Raw genomic sequence first — 21645 nt, 5'->3', positions numbered from 1 at the left:
AGATAGAGAGAAGCCTAAAGGGAAAGGCAGTGGTAATCTCTGACTGAAATACTGTTGAACAGCTCATCTTGTAAGGAAGGACATAACTGCAATCGCCATGTGAGTGTCAACTGATATTGTGTCTCACTTGTCTCACTGATGTGCTCCGTTTGACAACTGCCTTCTTGTGTCCTCAACCCTTTTGTTGGCAGGGATACCTCACCATGGAGATGCATCTCCCAGAGGCAGGGGCGGGATTTAGGAGCAAGGGGACCCTCGGCTTGATGGAGCTACAAGTAAACAAGCCAGGAAGACCATAGCTTGAGGATAAATCACCAGTGGAAGTCACCAAATATATCAAAAGAAGAAGTTGGACCATTAGGTGAGTACAAGTTGTAAACAGAAATAACAAGCCAAAATTGGTATAAATTCAGTGTTATTAGGGTGTTGATGCTTGTGATTTATTTTCTTTATTTTAGTTTGCTTTCTTCTCTGCATGTTCTATTCTAACTTTTGCTTTTTCAGGATGGGTTATGACCTGGAGAGATTTGTGGGATATGTCAACGAGGGCCTCCTGTGCTGCGTGTGTCGCGACGTGTTGCGGCGCCCTCTCCAGGCGCCCTGCGAGCATGCCTTCTGCAGCGCCTGCATCAGTAGCTGGCTGCTCCACCACCACACGTGTCCCGAGGACAGGCAGCCGTTGGATGTGGGCAGCCTCAAGCCTCTCTACAGGTTATTTGTGTGATCTGGTTGATTGCCAGGGGCGGGATTAAATGGTGGCCTTTGGTGGTCATGGCCACCCCACTGGTCACACCAACTTCCAGGGGGAAATATGTGATCTTTAAATATCTGCAGTATTCTTCAAGCCCTTGATGCACTGCCACAATTGATTTGTTTTAACTTTATCCTGTTATGTTTTGCACGTGTGTTGGTAGGTACATGCGTAACGATCTGAACCGCCTGCAGATCCGCTGCGTGAATGCGGGGCAGGGTTGTGAGGTGGTGTGCTCTCTGGAGAGTCTTCACACACATGAGGAGGAGTGCGACTTTGCCTTTGTATCCTGCTCTAACTCAGGTATTAAAACTTACTTTTCGCAACAGTAAATCATTCAGTATTAATATAGACTCATGTAAATGGAGATACATGTGTAGCGTAGAGGTAATCTGACACCTATGACAATCGATGCCCGAGTGCAACAGGTGGCTCCATTGTTGCCGTGGTGACCATATGAACTGCATCTCAACTTTCCATCATTCTTTAATGAGGTTTTTATACACAAACCATGCTCTTCTTTTCTCAACATGATGGCAACACCTTGTTGCTGACAGGATGCGACTACATATGTTACTGTTGTGGTAGGTCTGGCGAGCGTGAGTGTGTGCATGCAGAGTGGGATTGTTAGGTGCTGCACTTTTCTACTTTCAGCTGCCTGTGGTCATTGTGTGTTACTTATTTTTTTTCTTGAATTAGCACAATGGAAAGTAAGCAATTATTTTTATGAAACAATTGACATCAAAACTAGAACACAAATACCTTGAAGAGGAAATCGACCCAAGTTTTTCTTTACAATGCCACAAAAAATAAACAATGTCATTAATCTTGTATTTGTGGAGTATGACTCAAGCAGCAAAATCCTGCAGTTTTTGTCCATCTCATGGTGCGACCATTTTGCCGCTGGTTGTCGCCTAAAAATGACTTCGGCGTTGCTTGGTGCTCTGGTAACAACCAATCACATCTCCTATGTTTTGTAACACAGAAAAAATGTGTTAGGTCATGGGACATTCACAAGCTGAGCTGTGATCTAATGGAAACTACCATCAATCCAGTGCAACTTTTAACTTTGATGCCCCCCACCCCCCCAAAAAAACCAAAAAAACTGGTGGATTTCGCTGCATCTTCCACAAACACAGTATTAATCAGAATGCCATGTGAGCTGCAAAGAACATAATTATCTTAAAGATTTTGTTTAGGTTGACTTTCCCTTTTACTAGCGACATTATGCATGGATAAAGTAGCAAGTTTGCTTTATAGTATTTTGTTTAAACGGTGCAAAGGGCCTGCCAGGAGGGGGCCCCGTGAGGGAGATTTCCAAATCCCTATTTGTTATTTGCTATACATTTCATTTGTGACACTGATATGGATTAATATCTGTTGTATCTCAGAGTCCTCTCCTAGCCACCAGACAATAACAGCAAGAAATAAAGCCCTATGTGGGGTGTTTCTGACATCTTGTTTGTGAAGTTTCTACAGAAAAGTTGTTTTGTCAACGATATGGCCTTTTGGGGCTCCCTTCTGCTTGGTGCGTTTACCAACTGCCTGGGATGCCTGCCCTATTGCGACAACTCTTTCTTTAATTTGATTAATTACTCAACAATAGTACACTATCAATTTGACCATTATCATACCAAGCACTAATGTGTTTAAAAAAAAGATAGATCTAGATTTTTTGTATGAAAATAAATACAACTTGTGCATTGGCAGGGTGTCCCGCCCAAGTCGAGAGACGTGGTTTGGAGGCTCACCTGTCCGAGTGCAACTTTTGCAGCCGGGAATGTCCCAACGGCTGCGGCAGCACTCTCCTCTCCACCGAGCAGTCGCAGCACAACTGTGTGGCAGAGCTGCGCTCTGAAGTGGAACTACTGCGGTATGGAACCATGAGTGGCCCATCACCCGTCATCTGTCAGTATTCAAATCTTCATGTGCACTATGAAGGGTTGAGATGCTGTGCAAGGTGGAGGAGGTGAGACGGGAGATGGAATCTCGGTTGGATTCACAGAGGAGACATATGGTGCAGAAGGAGTCGCAACTGAAGAATGAAGTTGAGGAGGTGAAGGTAACAATCACAACTTGAGCTTTAAATCATTCTTCACGAGGCTTTTCCATACTGTGACAATAAGATGCTCTAAAGACATGGTTGAATGTGATTGGTTAATTCTCAAATGTCACATACCGAGATATGAACATTTGCACCCTTGTGCAATCAAATACTGTACAATGTATTTGGTTATTTAAAATGCGTCAAATATTTTATATTTTGAATTGAGCTTTTTAATTCAACAATTAGTGCATTCAGTTAGTTGATTCAATTAGTTCATTCACGCAGACACATTTATGAAATACTGGAGTTGCTTAATTAGATTATAAGAAAAAAACTAAACTGACAATTTTATAGATTGGCATTGTTACAGGGGTTAGGGTTAGTAAAATGTATATGTGTGTGTATGTGTATACATATGTATGTGTATTGAATGTATATATATATATATATATATATATATATATATATATACATATTTTTAAGTTAGTAGAGACAGAAGTGTTTTGAGAGAAAACATTCCATTTTTGCTATATATATGAGACATGAAACTTAACTATTGTAACTCAGCACAATAACTTACTTTCATCAGTAATAGATGTTTCCTTTTTAACTACCTCATATACATACTTTATATCGTGTTCAGTGTCAATTCCCAACTATGGTATCGATATTTACAGATATATTCAAAAATAAAGAGAGATAGTTTCCTGTCTTTCCTACGCAGACCCAATTAATTATATTACATACTAAGCGCAAAAAAAAAGAATGGATAACCAAAAATTGTATACATATTTTTAACATTTCCCCCTTTGTTCAAGCTACCTCATCTACCTATGTGCTTGTCCATTTTTAAAGTCAAACGCGGTCCAATTCTCAACTGGGGTATTGTTATTCACGAGTTTGAATGTTTTAAAAAGAGAGCGAGCAAGAACTTTCCTTTATTGTCTTTCGCGTGCAGGGCCAGTTGTCCCGCGTGATCTGTGATGTGCGCACCCTGCTCGGAGCAGAACGTCTACGGCGACAGGAGTTGGCGGAGATGGAGCTGGAGAAGAAAGAACTGCTGGAGCTTCTCAGGGACTTGCACCCCATCAGGAATCAGCATTCTGTCAACCAAGTGGGCCGTGAGAAGCTTCAGGAAGAGCGGCAAACACCCGAATGGGAACCCACCTCTGAGCAGCTGAGACCCCAATGGAGAGAGGCTTCATTAAATCAATGCAATCTCTCATCTCAGGCTTTAATTGGACCGGGTTATCCTACTTCACCTCAACTGAGCGAAGGCACACGTAAGAGCGGAACCCGGAGTATGACGATGGACTGCATCAAGAAGAAGAGTCGTGAGGTCACGGTTATCTGAGTCGACTATAACAAAGACTAGCCAATCAAGGATAGTTTGTTTTTGTTTTAAATAGGGCCAATTCAACATTGACTATGAGATGTGTATATATGTATACAAATTGCTTTAGTGTGTTTGATTTCAGGTTTGACCTTAAATAAATGGATCAATTTCTAATCCCCCTTCTATTCATCTTATTAAAAGGTAGTAGAACCTGAGTTTTCCTCCAATGTATTAATGAATTGTATGATAGTGATCTCATGAATGGTTGCTCGTCTTTGTGTGCCCTGCAATTGACTTGCAACCAGTTCAGGGTGTCCTACTGCCCGAAGCTTGCGACCCTTGTGAGGATAAGCTGCTCTAGAAAATGGATGGTGGATAATGATCTATCAAAATTAAAAGTCTGTGGTTAACTTTGACTAACGACAGGTGAATCAATTAGCTGCAATAAAAACAGTTTTTTTCTTGGAGAGGATAAAGAACATATGTCTGTCTATTCTTATATTGTCTATCTCCACGTGTTGCTGCATTGTGTTTAAATAAGCATTGTTTAAAACATAAGAACACTGCCACGTTATTTATTAACCCATTTTATGTTTTTTTTTACTAGCATTAATGTAGCAGACTTTAAGGCAATGTTATTTGTTTTAAATAGACAATATGTAATTCAGATTCACAGTCAACTAAATTAGCAGTGACATTAAAAAGCTTGAAACCTCTTTTTTTCAAATGTGTTATCTAAATTGCTAACTGCTTGTTGTGAAGTGAGTGAAGTTCATTGCCACTATACTCGTATGTTGGGTTACTCATACGTCAAGGCCCCAACATATTTAAGAACCTTGATCATGTAACTAGGTCAGAAAAAAATAGAGCAGCACATGAAAGGATAGGCTTTTTTTTCCTTCCATTAAACCAATGAAAGCCATGAAAATAAAAACTCAATTGCTATGAACTTTATTCTCTGGTTACAACTCATAACAAAACAACACAAAGATCTCCAGAGACACCTTCCCATGGAGATGGCGTAAAACAAACTGATTGGTCCGTTTGGAGCCGCGGTAGGCTATCAGTCAATGCCCAAGGTGAATTTACCTGGTGAATGAGCGGACGTGTCGGCCCCTCCCGCCTCCGCTCCCTCCCCCTCCGCTAAACTTGCTCACCTGGGAGCCCCTCCCTCCACCGCCACCTCCACCTCCAACGTTGCCAACTCCACCTCCTCCTCCTCCAGCGCTTAGCCAGGAAAGCCCAGTGCCACCCCGGCCTCGCGGCGCACGATCACGTGGAGCCAGGCGATACGCATCTGGGTTGTCAAGATGGAAGGAAATATTTTGACATGTATGCAACATGTTGGCAGTTTTGTGTAATTTCTTACTTGCAGGAAGTTGTCGTGAGGGCAGAGGTCCTCGCGTGAAGTTACTTTGGCCTCCTCGTGGTTCACTGTAGGTTGCTCTGTGGGTGACGGTGGGAACTTGTGCGCTCCACGATGAGCCTCGGCCTCCCTCTCTACGTGGGTAGTTGCCTGTGGAACCAAAAGGCTTTTATTGCCCCCTGTTGGACAACTTGGAACGCTACTTCATAGAAAGAGACAGCGGGCCATGTGTTTGCGTTACTATTTGTGGAGTGGGTGTCATTTAACGCGCATGCTTAATTTATGTTCCACTATGTATTTTATGACTTTTTTAAACAAATTGACTAGGTTGTGTGTAAAAGAAGTGACATCCTGCCTGGTCAATTTTTCTTGCACAACTTTCTTGCGTTGCTCATCAAATCTTTATGAGTAAAAATTAAGGTTTGCTTTGTTTTGAACGACAGGTCCACAGAATACACTCTGCAAAAGATTTCATACAAGGGATACAATATTATAATATAGATTCATGTGCAGTAAATAATGACAAAGTTGTTATTTGTATACAACTGCTGTAAATGTTTGGATTTTGAAGTATTGGACATTTGGCGGACTATTTTTGACTAATTTATGAAGGGTGACTTAATCGGCCAACCGATTAGCCAGTAGACCCGAGTTGTGACTTTTGGCTTTGTCCCATCTGGCCATGGACTGGTTGATATCTTACTGACAAAGACCCATGTGGCTAGGAATTGCGGTTGCCACTTAAGTCACTGGACTTAATTGTGTCCATTTTTTTGACACATGACATAATTCAAGCGCGTTCAAAAGACAAAGTGGGTATGCTTACCAGATAGTAGTACACTTTTAGGCTGTGGTGGAGTGAAAAAGCGAGTCTGATTGTGGAAGGTGGCCCTGCCTCTGTTGCCAGTAAAAAGTCCTCTGGTGGGCAGCTTGGGAGAGCTTTTCAGAGGCCGCTTAGGGGGCAAAAGTCCAATTGGGGTCGTAATGTCTTTAAATTCAGCTGCCACAAAGTCATCCACGTGCATGCTGGGAGGACGGGAAGTGTTCTGTTTTCGCTGGCGAAAGATGTCGTGGGGTCGGCAGAAGTTTTGTCCTAAGCCCCCTCGACCTCCTCGGCCGCGAGGGGCCGCCATGATGTGTGCTCTCTTGGCAGGTTCCACGTAATCCGATTTACCACTGCAAACACATGGGTGGTCATTCAGTTAATGGCTTAGAAGTATGCGAAACCTGTTCAGCTCTGACATGATAATATTTGCCACCTGGATGTAATGAAGGTCTCGTGCTTGTGCCTCCCCAGTCGGAAGCCTTTTTGAGCCTTGGCGTGACCTGGCGATGAAGGCTCGGACAAAAAGGAGCGTTCCAGCTCTGCCTTCAGGTCCAGTTCTGGACAACATTCCTGAGCCAAACCCACCAGATCCACTTTCACCTAAGACAAGGAAATATTCCAATGTTATTTATTATTAGACCGCGGCATAGTGGTTGGGGATCCCTGATCTAGATCAGTTGTTCTCAAATGGAGACATTTTAAAGGATACGTTAGATTTTAGCAGGGTTTCTGCATGTGTCAGAAAATCTTTTTTTTTCTTTTAAAACTTTGAGCAAATCAACTGGAACATGAACTTATTGTAAAATTGTGTTATGGTCACCCCTTTGCAAAATGTATAGTTTAAGTTTTAAGTGTTGTACAGATGCACACGGTCAATAGTGCAGTCTTTATCAAATAGTGAGGTGGGCCCCTTTTGATGTGCTAGTTTTTTTCTGTTTTAGTCTAACCTGTAACCTTTATGAATGCTATAAAAAGTAATTAACAGTTCAATCAATTAATACTGCTATTTTCTTTTTTTAATGTTAAAAACGGTACAGTTTTAGGTAGACTTCTACAATGCTTATAGATAATAATCTTATACATGGCACGGCGAGTGGGGGGCGTGAAAGGTAGGGCAGGCTTTACAAAATATAATTGAGAAGCTCTGTATAAGTGACACAATTTTCCAGCAGACAAGCCAGATATTAAATAGATAATGCCAGAATATATTTTCTTGAGTTGCTGAGTAAAATGCACCGTGAGATACCACTACAAACATAGTTCCAAAGGTTAACAAATCAGACATAAATGAGACAGCACTCTTTTAAGTCTTTTTTTTGGTGTGGTTAGGAGGTACTTGGCTGAAAAAATATTTCACAGGATGTATATCAGTTCTAGATAACCTGGAGTACTCACCATGTCAAGTTCAGTCTCTATATCATCCGTTTGGAAAGGTGAGAACCAAAGAGCCTTGAGCTGCTCATCAAGTGCTTCAGAAAGAATAAAAACTGTCCTACAAATAATAATAATAAAAAAAGGGGAAACAAAATGAGTTTGGTTAGGTTTAGTTCAATTGGAATGAGTACATGTGCCTTCATCCATTTTTGTGTAGTATCAGCAGCTGTACCTGTGATTAAATTGAGTTGCCAGGGTTTCAGGTGCTGGCAAAGTGGGCTCCATATCAACTGCAGGAGGCTCATCTGCAGCAGCCTCCAGCGTTTGCTTCAGGACCGTCACGCTCTCTAACAGGGTCTCCAGTGAATCATCCTCCTTACAAAGTTTCTGCAAGAAAAATGAAAAACACTTGAATATAAATAAACATTTGTTTTGTAGGAATCCTATATCAAAACCTTAATTATTTTTTTACCTTTATTTGTTTCTCAAAAGTCGAAAGTGGATGCGATTCTGACTGTTCCCACTGCAGGAGGGCCTTCATTTCGGATCCACTCAGCAATCGTGGAGGAACAAAGGCCGACTCCTCGACGGAGGCCTGGCCCTCTTCATTACACTAGAATAATACACAAACAAACAAACTTAAAATGACTCAGCAACAAGTTGTTTGTTTCTGGAAACAATTCAAAGGTAGCTGAAAATATATACACATTACTCACAAACCTTTTGTTGGCAGTGGGAAATGAAATGTACGGCTGTCACTATCGAATCGCATGTCTTTTTTTTTTTTAAATAAGCTATTAACGTTGAACATGAGTTGAAGTGAGTGGATAGAACTACTCATTATTTAATATCTTCTAAAAATATAAATTTTTAGACACTGTGAAATTGTGCCTACGCTTACCGGTTAGCAATCACAATTAGTTTTAGCACGCGCAATTACCATTTAAAGGTCAGCAAACACCATTTACCATTTAGTACACACATATGCATTACAACGTTATATGTATACGTATTACACATGTAATCGAGTCCTTACACCTTAAGTCACTTACGTATAATGCTAAACAATATTCTAGGAGTAAACCTAAGAGTGGGGCTATAAAAATGTCAATAGCTTCCTGTTGTTCTTCTTTCTGAAGTTTTGACTGCTGTCACTCTTTAGTTAATAGGAAATGATCCCAAACGTGTGATAGTCCCTGTTTTTTGGAAGATTTTTTCTCCCCTGCCAACATTGCAAGACTGCGTATATCTGCAAAAATGATCTAGGTAGAAAATGGGCACAAATATGGTTTCGGCGAAGCTTCAAGGCAGATATTTTAGTTAACCTATTTTTAGAATCAATTTAACGTGACTTGGTCGACTTTTTATCTCAGCCCTAATAAAAGTGAACAAAACCTACCGCTGGTTCTGTGTTGACAATCTGTCGGAGGAAGTCCAACAAAGATGAGATCAGGTCCGCAGAGTCTTTGTTGAAGGGAAATACTAATCTCTTCAATAGTGAGAATAAACCTGTACTGTGTTTCTTCAGAGCACTGAAAAAAATGAAACACATTTGACAGAGGTTTTAAAAATGTGGCCATAGTGCTGTAGGAAAAAACAGGTCTAAAAGGTAAGTAAAAGAGGGGGTTAAACCGATGGTGGGCTTTACATTTTGAGATGGTAAAGTCCGTAGTCGTGTTCTGTAAGGAATGTCATAGTCCTGATACAGGTAAGAAGAAGAGGTGCACTGCTGTCCCTATTTGACAAAACTTCCATCAAGGAATTGCAAATAGATGACAGCATCTCTCGGCCTGGGAGTGCATTGGCCAGCTGGTCCACTTCTGACACGCAGTTTTCACCCCCTTGAGAAATCACCAGAGAAATGTCCTGGAAAACATGGCATTAAATCTCAGACTTATTTTTTTCCCTGAAAATATAATATTAAAAAAATGATGATGGAAGGGACCTTGAAGTGCATACCAACTGTACATTCAAAACGTGAATTATTGTCAAACATTCTTTTTTTTTTATGATGCAGTGCATGGAGCCAATGATGAGGGGGAACTTCTGTGGCCATGTCAGGACTGTTTGTAGACTGACAAAAAGTGTTAAACCAAAGATAATTGTTCTTTTAAAAAAAAAAGTTTCATAAATCAAATTGTTTGTATGATCATAAACTTAGCTTCCACTGTATTTTATGAGTTGGTGGTTGACCATAATTCCTTGACACAATTACTACATTCCTAATATATAGAGTTAGGAGGAAAAAAGCGTAAAACCGAAACAAAGTGAGCTTACAAGAAAAACACAGTTGACCTTGCTTACCTGGTCACACAGTGACTGTAATATTGTTCCCATGAGTTCGCTGCATTGCTGCTGCTGTAATGAGTGGTTGGTGGGAGGCACCAGGAGAGGGAGCAGCAAAGGAAAGAGATCTGCCACTTGTTCGTCTCCAGACACTGAGCCAGAGAGTAGGTGTAGCGTGGCACATTTACAAGCTCTCTGTGACGCCAGCGCGTCAGTCAAAGAAAGTAGTCGTAAGACTTGGGCCCAGCACGGACCTTTGCCCTCCACCCTGTGGGAGGTAAATTTTCCCCTCAATCAATAGTCATGAAACGGAACCACAGCACACGGTAGTGTCCACTCACGGCTGTAACTCCTCCAACAGCAACTCCAGTAAGGTCTTCATGATGAGTATTGCGGTAGGAGACGATAGGTCCGCCAGCTGAAGACACACTCTCCTGAGAATGGCCAAAAGCGGAGGGCAGCTGGTGGCACACACACAGCGCAAAGCTTCAGAGAACACTTTCCACTGGGCCCGGACGTGCATGCTCCACAGCTTCCTCGTGTTTAAAGCCACTGCGACGTCTTGTACCGACAGAACCTGCAAAACCAACAACATACACGTCTAAATATCACAATCTGGATCATTATCTGCAGAAATTGGACTCAATATATTATTAATATATTAAAAAAAAAAGAGAAAAAATTAGGACTCAAACTACTACCCCACAATTCTGCGTGCTAAGTAAAATTGTATTTTACCTCTAGGTAGTTTACCTCTAGGTAGTAGTGTTTTATTTCATTTTATGATAAATCAACAGAATAGTTTTTAGTTTTAGCTTTCATCAATTTAATTGTTTTTATTTTGTTAAGGGTGTGTCTAACCTATAGACGGGTATGAAATATAAGAAAATATATTTTGAAATTGACCAGTGACGTGTGTTGACTTTAGAGCAGGGGTGTCAAACTCATTTTTGTCGGGGGCCATTTTGTAGCGAGAACTTCCTTCATTGGGCCGATATGTTGAGGAAACCAAGTCAATTTTAAATGATCTCATAGTATTATTACCGTACACAACAAATTAATGGCTCAGTTGTTTTGAAATCAGAAGTAAAGCATTCTAGTTTGTTCATTTATTGTTTATATTACAGAACAAAACAAAAAATCTCAACTTTATTTTTCATTATACACGACAAGCTAAAGTTTTGGAACTGAGTTTAGCAAGGGTCATGGAAACTTACATGATTTGCTTTCGCGGGCCGCATAAAATGACATGGCGGGCCGGATTTGGCCCCCGGGCCTTGAGTTTGACACCTGTGCTTTAGAGGGTTAATTTACTTATTTAGCAATTTTAAGTGGTAAAAAGGTTACCACCAGCTGTCGACTGTAAATGAATTTACATGAAGCTTGTGCATGTGATGTATTCTTCAGTGAGTGGGAATTGTACACAAAAAAATGTCTCATGAATTATAGACATAATACTTACGGTACATGAACTTTTGAAAAAGGCTCAACAAGTATCCTTTTAATTTTTAACAAATTAAACTTTTAATTTTATTTGACCGATAGTCTACACAAGCAAAAATGGCCTTTATTTGGCACACGTTTTTTTATTTTTAAGTCCTAAACCAGCAAGAATTTTCAGATTTTGAAACATTTAAGGGTTCGTTACAATTAAGCAATGGCTGTTACGGATGCTTTCATCTGTTTTACCTGTTTAGACTGAAAGTGGTCGCTATGCCCAGTAAAAGGTTAATACAATCTACTACTCTATGAATCTTACTTTTTTTATTCTTACATGTATGGCTAGGCTCTGTGGTTTAAAAGTGTGTCATGATATGAGTAATTAATATCAGTATCAATGTAAATTGATTTTTTTTTTTCGTTCATTGTTTTTTCTGAAGATGAATTTCAACTAGGTAAATTTAGGTCATTTTATTTTGAAATAATAATTATAATATTTGACCTTAAATGAAACACAAATGTCAACACAAGAATGAAAAGTCACATAAATTGGTCATTGGTCATGGAAGCGGCTACCATGCCCAGTAAAAGGTTAAGATGAAGTACCTGAGTGCTTTGCATTGGAAGAGGCAGTGGCAGGAGCTCAGACAACAGTGTAAGACCAGAGAAGAGCCCTTCAGGAGCCTTCAGTAACGATACTAAAACTTCTTTTAGCATCAGTGACCATGTGTTACTGGCCAGAGTCTCCTCTGTATGTGTCACCTGTAAAAAAAAATAAATACATGCGTTGACTCACATGCAATAAAGGAGGCAAGACGATCTCAAAGCTCACACACCTCTTCATTGACACCTTGGGTAAAAGTTAGGAGCACATCAACAATAAGCGCCTGCACTCTGCTCTCCTCCCCATCCAGTCGTCCCGATGCAGGGATTGAACAGACTATCATGTGGAGCATAACCAACACATTGGCTACACGAGTGTCTCTGAACTGGAAGGCGCCTCCGCGGAGCAGCTCAGTCAGCATGGTGCGCAGCAGGCGCAGTGTGCTGATGCAAACGTGAAGGATCATGCAGCGCTGCGGCGTGGGGCCCATGTTTCCGTGCAAGCGCCATGGCTGTAGTAGCACGCTGCAGAGCTTCTGAAGGACGCGCACGCATGTGTCTAGACCTTCGCCAGAAAACAGCTGAACACAAGCAAGACTCCATTTCAGATCCCTTTGCTGACCTGGAGAAACATGGGGGACAAGGTGAGAAGTTTATATGGAGCTGCTTTTTGCACCAAAACCTTAGCATTTCTACTTTTAAGTAGCCTGGGCCTTTTATTTAGACTAAGGAAAAGCATAAAAGATGAGATTCAGCGTTTTCAACTGATAGGTCAGGATTCAAAAGCACACTATAGATCATTTTACATTTATTTCGGGGCTTCTCAGTTTTAGCACTCAGTTTAGCGCTCTTTTTGATTGATATTATTTTATAAGGCTTATTTGTTAGGGTTTGATTTATTCATTATTTACTTTAAGTGCAGTATATTAGCTTGTGTCAGAAGTGGTAAACAAGTTAATGACTGTGAAGCTTTGAGGCAGAGATTTTGTTACGATTTTTTTTTAATCTAATTATGTGAGCGATATGAGAGATATTTGATGAATTGGTTCAGCCTACTGGTTATTCCTTTTTGCACATGCAGTTATGCACATTCTAAATCATCCTCAGTGTCTCAATAAGTGATCTGAAAGTTCACAATTTGAGCAAATACGGCACGGGAGCTTTGATAAAAAAAAAAAAAATATATATATATATATATATAAAAGTCCTGTTATATAAGTATTCCATTACTTACCTGCAACAAGTGGCAAGGGGCAGGCAATGTGACAAATCACCCTGAGAGCAGTGACAAGTCCAGTTCCCTCGGGAGTTAACACACTTTCCACATTCTGATGACATCAGAGAGTAGACATAAAAATTATATACTGCACTACTTCCTATAGGCAGCCTCAACTTTAACATGCAAGGGAGTGTATGTGTGAGAAGTCCAGACATGTCAGAGGTATTTTGTATACTAACACAACATACAGTATATTAGATTACTTTTTTTTTTAATTAGGTGAGATCACTTAGATTCACACACCAATAGCACCTAAGGACAATTTAGTATGTCCAATACACCTGTCATGCATGTTTTTGGAGTGTGGAAGGAAACCGGAGTGCGTCCGTCCGTTCATCCGTCAAGCTATTCGTTTTGATCGATTATAGTAATAACAGCAAAATCTTATACCTGTTTGACGTAGTCTAAAAGTGGTGAGATCCCGCCGATCTCGAAGCGCAGTTTTTCCAATGGCTCCAGCCATTTGCTCAACTCTGAAAGGCAATATTCAGCATTATTACTGTGAAGACGCACTACAACTATAGATTTCTCCACATATATTTATATAAAAATGTAAATTGTCATATTCACCCTGTAGCTTGGCGTTGGCGTCATCAGCCTTGGCTATAGACATCAGTGGAGCAGTATACTGTTCCATCATGCGCAGCTCATTAGAGCTTTGTACTACCAATAGGACGAGCATACACGCGTAGTTGTATGTCACTGCTTTGCGTGGCTTGGCATCACTTTAAAAAAAAAAAAAAAAAAGATTTTTATATTCAGACATGACTAAAAAGTTAGGCCAGGAAATGTGGAATAAGAAGAGGATCTCACCCTTGTCCTTCCTTGCTGTAGTGCTGCAAGAGGGTGACCAAACAGGACAAGTTGTTTTCCAAACTCAAAACGTGTGCCACGGCACTGCGACCAGTCACCGTGAATGTCATTAGGTAGAGAGAATGAAGCATGGCCAGGACCTCAGGATTGTCACCTTCATCCAAGCCCACCCCCCCATCTACTCCAGAGGTCACGTGACTCATGAGCTCCGAGACCCCCTGGAGAGCATGCAGGGCCTGAATGAGCCACAGGCCAAAGCCCTCTTCACCAAACACGGGCCCGGTGAGAGCTCCCTCTCCTCCAGTGAAGGCCGACTCCTCCCCGTCGTTCTCGGCAACGGATGCAAGAAGGCGCAGGAGTAAGTTTGTGGGTGCGGGTTGGGCGAGAAGGAAGAGCAGACCCGACTGCGTGAGTGATAGGAAGCGAAGGAGCTCTCTTACGGCTTGGGTGACGCCAAAGTGCCCGGCTGCCGCTGCTGCAGAAAGCGCCACTGATATGCTCTCCAGAAAATGGCATGCATGTAAGTACCTGGAGATGATCATTAAAGTCAACATTTGGTGCACAATTGAATTTTAAAATGCATTTTGAAACCTTGAGTCACCTATAAAGTGTTGGGTATGGACCATCCCTCTCCTGTGGTCCCGTTATTCTCACAGAAGTTGGAAATGCTTTCCCTGGGGGCTGCACCATGCAGTGAGGGGCGGTTTCCAGCAGGTGATACAGTTCCTCCAAAACGCCCACCAACCGATCGAGCTCCGCTTCACTCACAGTGGAGGAACTCAGGGCCGGCTCCTCGTCCATGGGCGTGTCAGTATCCTCCATCTCCTCCTGAAAAGAAAGCGTTTAAATTTTTTGTCACTAAAGTCATAGGGATTGTTCCTAAAATAGTCGTGAAAAATGCGGATGCCATGTCACAAATAGAATATTACAAAAAATTGCCCAGTTATTTGATTCCCATATTTCTAATATACTCTGTTGTTCAACTTTTTATTTCATGGTAACAAAAACAGTGCCAAATCAAATTAATAATTAATCATCAATATTTGCAATATTTGTGTGAGTCAGTGAGTACCTGCTGCGGCTCGCTCCAAGCTGCTGCTGTTCGCTGGAGGTCAAGCAGTACCTCAAACATATGGCTTTTCTGAAGAATGGCATTGCCAGCAGTTATGACCCTCACCGTTTCATCCCGCAGGAACAGTTGCACTAAACGCTGTTGAAGGATAGGACTTTAGAAATTGGGAAACCAAAAACTGAACATTAACATATGCTTTTTTTTTTTTTTTTTTGATTGATTGATTGATTAAAAATCAGGATGATTTGAGTTTTTCTTCTAGAATTTCAACGCCTTCTTACAATATACAAACAGCATGGTTACAAACTGTTTTTAGGAAAACATGGGGCAGTAAAAAGTTGAAATAAAATACCGCCGATATACAGAACCAAACAATGACTCATCCATAAACCAGCCATTCTGAAATGTACTCATGTTTTTTTTGTTTTTGAGTGAGGGAGGAAAAATAAAAATATTTCAAGCCGGCCTAGTTTTTGCTGAAGACAGTCCTTTTTGATCCTGGATTATATCCCTACAAAAAGTGACTGGTCCAAGTTTATTTCATATTAATAGTACATCTTTGGCATGATTATTGATATAAATATTGCGAGATGAGTTTGTTAGTTTGGATCAAACAGGTCTGCTATAAATTAAAAAAAAAAAAAACTATTGCGAAGCCCATGTTCAAAGATCTACTTAAAATGATAACGCTGATGCAAACCTGATAGCCAGTTTTCTCTGCCTCGCCAGCGTCAAGGAAAGCTTCTACCCCTACAGGAGAGCTAATCAGAGCATCAAGTGCCCTGAGAAGACTCAGTTTCAACGTGGAGGAGACATGGTCCCTATGAAGGAGATTCAACAACATGTCCAGAGCCCCATCACGCAGCAGTATCTTCAGGCCCTGTGGACAGTCTGCTAGGTACGACGCTAGCTTGGCACCAGCTTTTAGTTGTCTGAGGTTCAGAGCAATTGGTTGCGTGAGGGCAATGTCAATACTTAAAGCTTGAAGAGTCCACTGAGCTAAAAGATTGACATGCTCTTCCATGGCCACGCGCTCACCCTGTTTAATGAGGCACGCAAAGCCCTTGCCGAGAAGTCCTGACACTTCTTCCAGGGCAGTGACCCAGCGGACATCTCTTTCTTCGCCGATGCTTCCTAGCAGTTCTTTCAGTTGCGCTACAACATCAGTGTCCTCCCCACTAGCTGCTCCCTCAGGACTACTCAAGTCTTTGGGCTCATCTACGCTTGGCTTCTCAGGCTGGGTGTCAAAGATGGACTTGTACGGAGGAGTGAAGTAGACCAATGGTCGGAGTTCGCGTTCATAGGGGTCAAACTGGACCGGTGGAACAGATGCAAGATCCTCAGGCGTGTAGTCCATGTCAAAGGAGGGCAGCTTGAATGTGCCGTTATCCAGGTCATCCTCATCGCTGGATATCTGCTCATAACCGTCATCACCTAAACAAAATACAAGATTCATTTGACAGCTTTATTTACTGCACTGTGAATGAAGGCATTTTAAAATTATGAAATGCAAAAAGAATAACAGAGAGGAAGCCAGTGACTAATGGTATCCTTTTCTTGTTCATTGTATAGGCTGTGTTCAGAATCATTCTCTCAGGACCTTGAAAAGTAAACAAATTTGATGCTATTTTGACCTTGAAGGATTCTTGCACCCAACTATTGAATGCGACTATTATACAACCACAGTCTATATCACCTATTCAACAAAAAGATAATTTTTCCCTCAAATGGCTTCTAACTAGGGATAGACAAGCACCGATATTTGAACAGATATTCGGCATGAGGGCGAATATCTGAACTGTCCCTTTTTAAAAATCTGTTGACCGATAAATCAATGTAAAATTGTGCTAACTACAGATAACTATTTATTTAAGTTTTCAGTTAACTTGATCTGAGATTCTGCTGACCCTGGAAACAATCTTCTTCACCTTTTTGTTTTTGTCTGAAATTTGTTTGAAGACAAATAAAGTGAAATGTTAATATTTCTCTGGTTTCAAAATGTTCTAGAATGTATAAAAATAAAAGAACAACAATATGCAAATCTGAAAAGTTGTTAAACAAACATGTTTAAAGAGATTGAAACATTTTTTCAGTTGGAGATTCTTTTTTCTTTTACATACCAACATTTTGTTTTAATTTTACTGAAAACAAATACAATCACAAAATACCATATCTCGGCCTGCATCATTGCTAATAATAGGTAACAGTCTATCTTTACTTGTAACATATTGAAATGCTTAATATTTCACATTGTTGAATGGATCTTATGTGCAAACTAATATTTAACATCATATTGTTTAAAGCTGAGGGTGTTTTATAAAATGAATCCAAGCAAATCCTACCTCGTTAATCCGTGTTGCGATCTTGTTGACTATTTTAAACTGTATATCGTGAATTTTTATCTTGCTTGGAAAAAATATAATCAAAGGATACCCTCCAAATGTAATTTTATGTATATGTAACCATTATAAAGAAACACAATGCAGTGGGATAGGGAAAGATTCCGAACACAGCCATAGACAGAACTGATGACAGCTTCACTTCTAATCATGCAGGCCCAGTTGAACATGCAGGACACATTGACAGTTTTAGTAGGATCCACTTTTACTTTGTAACATAGTATAGTGGTTGATCATAAGCCTTGTTAGCTGAGAGTGTTGATGGAGGCAGCATGCCACAGCAAATCCCTTTTACTCAATCCCAAATGAACCCAGTTCATGTAACCTTCAAAGGTCCGATGAGCTGGTGAATGGTTGATGCTCTACTTCAAACAGGGTTTCGAGCCTTGCATTCATTTGAGATTGGAGACTGTACATCTCCCACCAAACAACTCCCCTACCTTCCTCCATCTCCTCGTCCTCACCCTCATCGTCCTCTTCTTCCTCATCTTCCGGAACGCTCCCCTCCGTCCGCACGTCTTCTTCCTCCTCCTGCTCTTCCTCTTCGTCCTCCCCCTCCTCTTGTTCGGCGTCGGAATAAGCCTCGTCGGCAGCCAGCGACCTTTCGGGCGACACTGCCTCCAGGTAGTCCTCGCGACCCTCGCGTGACTCATCTTTGGCCAAGCCCACTGTTGACATCACAGTCAAGATGACATTTATCCCCCAAAAAATAAAAAAATAAAGTCTAAATTCTGATAAAATTGCTGATGACCTTTGGAAACACAATAAACTGTGACTATGTGAAGGCATTACAGTCAGGATACCATAAAATACATTATGATTGCTTAAAAAAGTAATGGTACTGTATGCGACTCACTGCTTGCTCCTGGTACTTGGACTTGCTCCTCATCGTCATCATCAGGGGGTGGGGGCCCAGGTGGAGTGCGAGGTCCTCGAGGTGCTGGTCTGGGTGGACTGCCATTGTATTGGTCATCCTTTTCCCAGTCTATATAGTACGACATTAAGCACTGTAAGGCGTAATCTACTGAAATGATATTCACTTGGAATGTAACCCACCTTGTTTAATGAGTCTTTTGGGCCCGCATGGCTGTTGGGGCGGCGGGGGAGGCGGTGGCGGGGGTGAGCCTTGCTCATGTCCATGCGAACGCTCCGCTGTGCCGTACACAGCCAAGGTCAGGCTGGTGTACCAGCCACGCAGCACCAGGCCATCTGTGTTGATCTTCACACACGTACAAACGCCATGTTAAACTTTGACTCTTTTTTTTTTTTGAAGACACAATTTATCTGGGCTGGGACATTTTTCCACATGGTGATAGAACTTATTGACCAGTTAGTCGAAACTTCACCCTCCAATTTGGCTCACCTTTCCACTGGGTCTGAAGACGATCGACTTGTTCTCATCATATTCCAGACTGAAGAAAAAAGATCAAGGGAGCATTAACACAAAAATCTGTCCATAAACTATTGCGGTGTACAGACAATGCTGCCTTGCATTTCTTGTTAATCATGCTAGTTTATGGCACCAATAAGAAACCCTGAAAATAATTGTGGTAAAAACTCTCATTCTAACATCCCTGGCAACATAATACCTGGGATGTGTCATATCTATCCATTACAAAAACCCTAATTGAGATTCATTCAAACTCTGGGGCTACGCCATTTACAACTTTGTTATAATTTTGAGAAAAGCTCAGTCAATACTCAACCTGGGACCACTGGTGTATGCTGTGCCATTCTTAACTACAAACAAGGGTGTGGTTGAATTTCTGGTGAGACCAGTTAGCCAAAAAAAGGAACAAAGACGCTTGAATATGGGTGGGTACACACACAAACACCGTCCTCTAAGAACTGAGTCTGGATGCTGCTGTGACTGGTTCTACAGGTCAGACAGACATCTGCATCTTAGAGCACTTTGGAGATCTACCCGGGAACTAAAGACAATAAATCGGACAGGCTCAAAATTATACCAAAACAAAACAAGATGGTTGGTATCCTCACCTGCCAAGCCTGTTGAAGGTTGGGCTGTTGGGTTTAGGGACATTATTAAAGAACAGCTCCAGCTGGAAGGCATGAGGGGATGTCTCTCTAGAAAACCAAACACAGTCGATGAAACAAATGAATAGCTTTTGCCCCCTCAAAGTTGAGATTCGTACCCCATCAACACAGGCGTGTGGTACATAAAAACACAGGTAAGTAATTTGTTAGCCGCCAAGGAAGAAAAGCTGCTACAACAGCAACAAAAAAATATAAATTGTCTACACACACCTTTCTAAGTAAGACTATGATGAGTGGTTTCAAACATGTTTCTGATATTGTGACATATCAACAAACAGTCCAATTGAAAAAAAAAGGTTCTTTACAAGCTTGTAAAGCAGTATCCATGTGGTAATATTTGTGCATTTTCATGAATGGGAGAACATTACAGACATACAGTTATATGAGAGAAACTGGTGCATCCACAAAGGAAGCATAAATTGGAACGTTGTCATGATCGTAATTATTTAGCCAGTAAGATAATTCATTTGTGACACGTGTAAAAAAAAAAAAAAACACTATGACGTCAATTTAAAATCACTGTCTCCATGAAATAAGTAATGTACAGTGGTACCTCGGTCCTCGAACGCCTCTATACTCGACTGCTCGATGCTCGGTGCTCGACCAAAAAAATCAAGTAGGTAATGCATCGGACCTCGATCAGATTTTCGGTTCTCGACTAACCGAGCCTAGCCGAGCCGAGCCGAGCCGACCCGAACGCGCTCCTCGGCCCTTCTCGGCCAGCGGGTAAGCGCCAGTTCAACTCAGACCGCCAGCGGAGTAAGACGTTTGTTCGAGTATTTCTTCCCGGATTTAAACTTTTTCGTGTTGCTCTAGCCCTTAATAATGGGTCCAAAGAAAGACAGTGATAAGGGGAAGGCAAAGAGGAAAACAATGAGGACCACTATTGAACCGAAGAAGGAAATTATAGCAAAATATGAACGCGGTGTACCTCGCGTCGCAGTTAGCTAGCGTCATCATGGAAGGAGTAACTCCCTCCCGTCCTCTCCACATCCATTCCTGTATGCCATCAACCACTCTCCAAAACGTAAGTAAATTATACAAAATGGTTTATAATGCTTTATTTATCTTTATCTTTATCATGTACTGCTTGTGCACATTTACTTGTGCACACATACTTTCCATTATTTCTTATGGGAAAATTGCTTTCGGTGTTCGAACAAATCGGTGCTCGACCACCACCTCAGAACGGATTATGGTCGAGTACCGAGGTACCACTGTACTGTACATTGAAGAAGCGAATGCGAATGCATTATCTTTACACCAAAATAAAAAATCACCACTTGCTCTTCTACTATTGCCACAAACAGAAGTCAGAACTGCAAATAAAGAAATGACATTTAGCTGACTCAGTCTAAATGTTTACCATCTTGGTCTTACCCGCATGCTCTGCTGTCAGGTAAATTGCTATGTGCTTTGATTCCGGGAGGAATGACACGGACTTCTGTGATCAGCACCACACAAGGGAAGCGCACCACATCCACATTGGTAAACTGCGTGTAAACGGACAAATAAATGTCAACAAGTTCAACTCCACATGCACAACAAACACCCCAGTGCGAATAGCTTAGATCGCACGTAAACAAAGCCAACAATCAACAGAGAACATTTTTAATCTGATGGTAATTCTCATACAAAGAAAATTTATACATATACCGAATTAAAAAAAAACTGCATAACTGCGTGAATCAATCAGAAACGTTGTTGATTATCATGTTTACCGTGCAGACAATGCTAACATTAGCAAGCTAGCCCCACTGCACTTGCATTTGTCAATTTAGGAACAAGAAAAAATATACATGTAATGGATGCAAACTTGCAAACTGCTCTTCATTCTAAATAGAATACGCAATTTCCTTACCTCTGCGCTCTGGTGTTTAAAAGTATCTAGAAAAAGGAGCTCAGTTGTAGAATCCCCCGCCATTGCTTTCGGTTACCGCTGGCCGCAGGGTCAACTTCCGCCTGTGTCTATTACTTCCGGAGCACGGCCGTCAAGCG

At 41.3% G+C, this 21645-nt stretch overlaps 2 protein-coding genes across 4 annotated transcripts; one reads left to right on the top strand and one right to left on the bottom strand.

The window, feature by feature from the left end:
* LOC148426559 (uncharacterized) lies at positions 1 to 4308 on the top strand. Of its 2 annotated transcripts, XM_088410781.1 has the most exons (8): positions 1 to 99; positions 192 to 361; positions 505 to 711; positions 915 to 1054; positions 1309 to 1335; positions 2462 to 2624; positions 2693 to 2813; positions 3757 to 4308. In XM_088410781.1, exons 3-8 carry the CDS (start codon positions 506 to 508, stop codon positions 4150 to 4152), a joined length of 1053 nt encoding a protein of 350 aa, XP_088266907.1. In that variant the 5' UTR covers positions 1 to 99; positions 192 to 361; position 505; the 3' UTR covers positions 4153 to 4308. The 2 variants fall into 2 exon arrangements, with proteins under 2 accessions (XP_088266907.1, XP_088266908.1); XM_088410782.1 differs by lacking the exon at positions 1309 to 1335.
* Positions 4309 to 5069: 761 nt separating this feature from the next.
* On the bottom strand, positions 5070 to 21604 carry LOC148426558 (protein virilizer homolog). 2 transcript variants are annotated; one of them, XM_088410779.1, is made up of 27 exons: positions 21509 to 21604; positions 21028 to 21140; positions 19591 to 19677; positions 18956 to 19004; positions 18649 to 18811; positions 18449 to 18577; positions 18033 to 18260; positions 15894 to 16627; positions 15194 to 15331; positions 14723 to 14949; positions 14122 to 14649; positions 13879 to 14033; positions 13699 to 13781; positions 13264 to 13357; positions 12263 to 12651; positions 12033 to 12188; positions 10328 to 10563; positions 10005 to 10254; positions 9349 to 9566; positions 9100 to 9232; positions 8173 to 8313; positions 7933 to 8087; positions 7722 to 7818; positions 6760 to 6926; positions 6327 to 6676; positions 5504 to 5650; positions 5070 to 5431 (listed from the first exon to the last, which is right to left on the bottom strand). In XM_088410779.1, exons 1-27 carry the CDS (start codon positions 21569 to 21571, stop codon positions 5220 to 5222), a joined length of 5442 nt encoding a protein of 1813 aa, XP_088266905.1. In that variant the 5' UTR covers positions 21572 to 21604; the 3' UTR covers positions 5070 to 5219. The 2 variants fall into 2 exon arrangements, with proteins under 2 accessions (XP_088266905.1, XP_088266906.1); XM_088410780.1 differs by having other exon boundaries at positions 18057 to 18260.
* Between the last annotated feature and the right edge of the window lie 41 nt (positions 21605 to 21645).

This window comes from Hippichthys cyanospilos, chromosome 3 (assembly GCF_059441005.1).
Source record: "Hippichthys cyanospilos isolate Australia breed blue-spotted pipefish chromosome 3, RoL_Hcya_1.0, whole genome shotgun sequence".
In the NCBI taxonomy this organism is placed as follows: domain Eukaryota; kingdom Metazoa; phylum Chordata; class Actinopteri; order Syngnathiformes; family Syngnathidae; genus Hippichthys; species Hippichthys cyanospilos.
The sequence above is the reverse complement of the archived record's forward strand: the minus strand, read 5'-3'. Positions and strand labels throughout refer to the sequence as shown.

Excerpts from the sequence above, each read along its gene's own strand:
- LOC148426559 (XM_088410781.1), top strand. The coding sequence starts at position 506 with ATGGGTTATGACCTGGAGAGATTTGTGGGATATGTCAACGAGGGCCTC. Across the intron at positions 1,055-1,308 it reads TGTATCCTGCTCTAACTCAG|GATGCGACTACATATGTTAC; the intron begins GTATTAAAACTT and ends TGTTGCTGACAG. Across the intron at positions 1,336-2,461 it reads CTACATATGTTACTGTTGTG|GGTGTCCCGCCCAAGTCGAG; the intron begins GTAGGTCTGGCG and ends GTGCATTGGCAG.
- LOC148426558 (XM_088410779.1), bottom strand. The coding sequence starts at position 21,571 with ATGGCGGGGGATTCTACAACTGAGCTCCTTTTTCTAGATACTTTTAAA. Across the intron at positions 18,261-18,448 it reads CCAAGTACCAGGAGCAAGCA|TGGGCTTGGCCAAAGATGAG; the intron begins GTGAGTCGCATA and ends TGATGTCAACAG. Across the intron at positions 9,233-9,348 it reads GGACTTTACCATCTCAAAAT|TGCTCTGAAGAAACACAGTA; the intron begins GTAAAGCCCACC and ends CATTTTTTTCAG.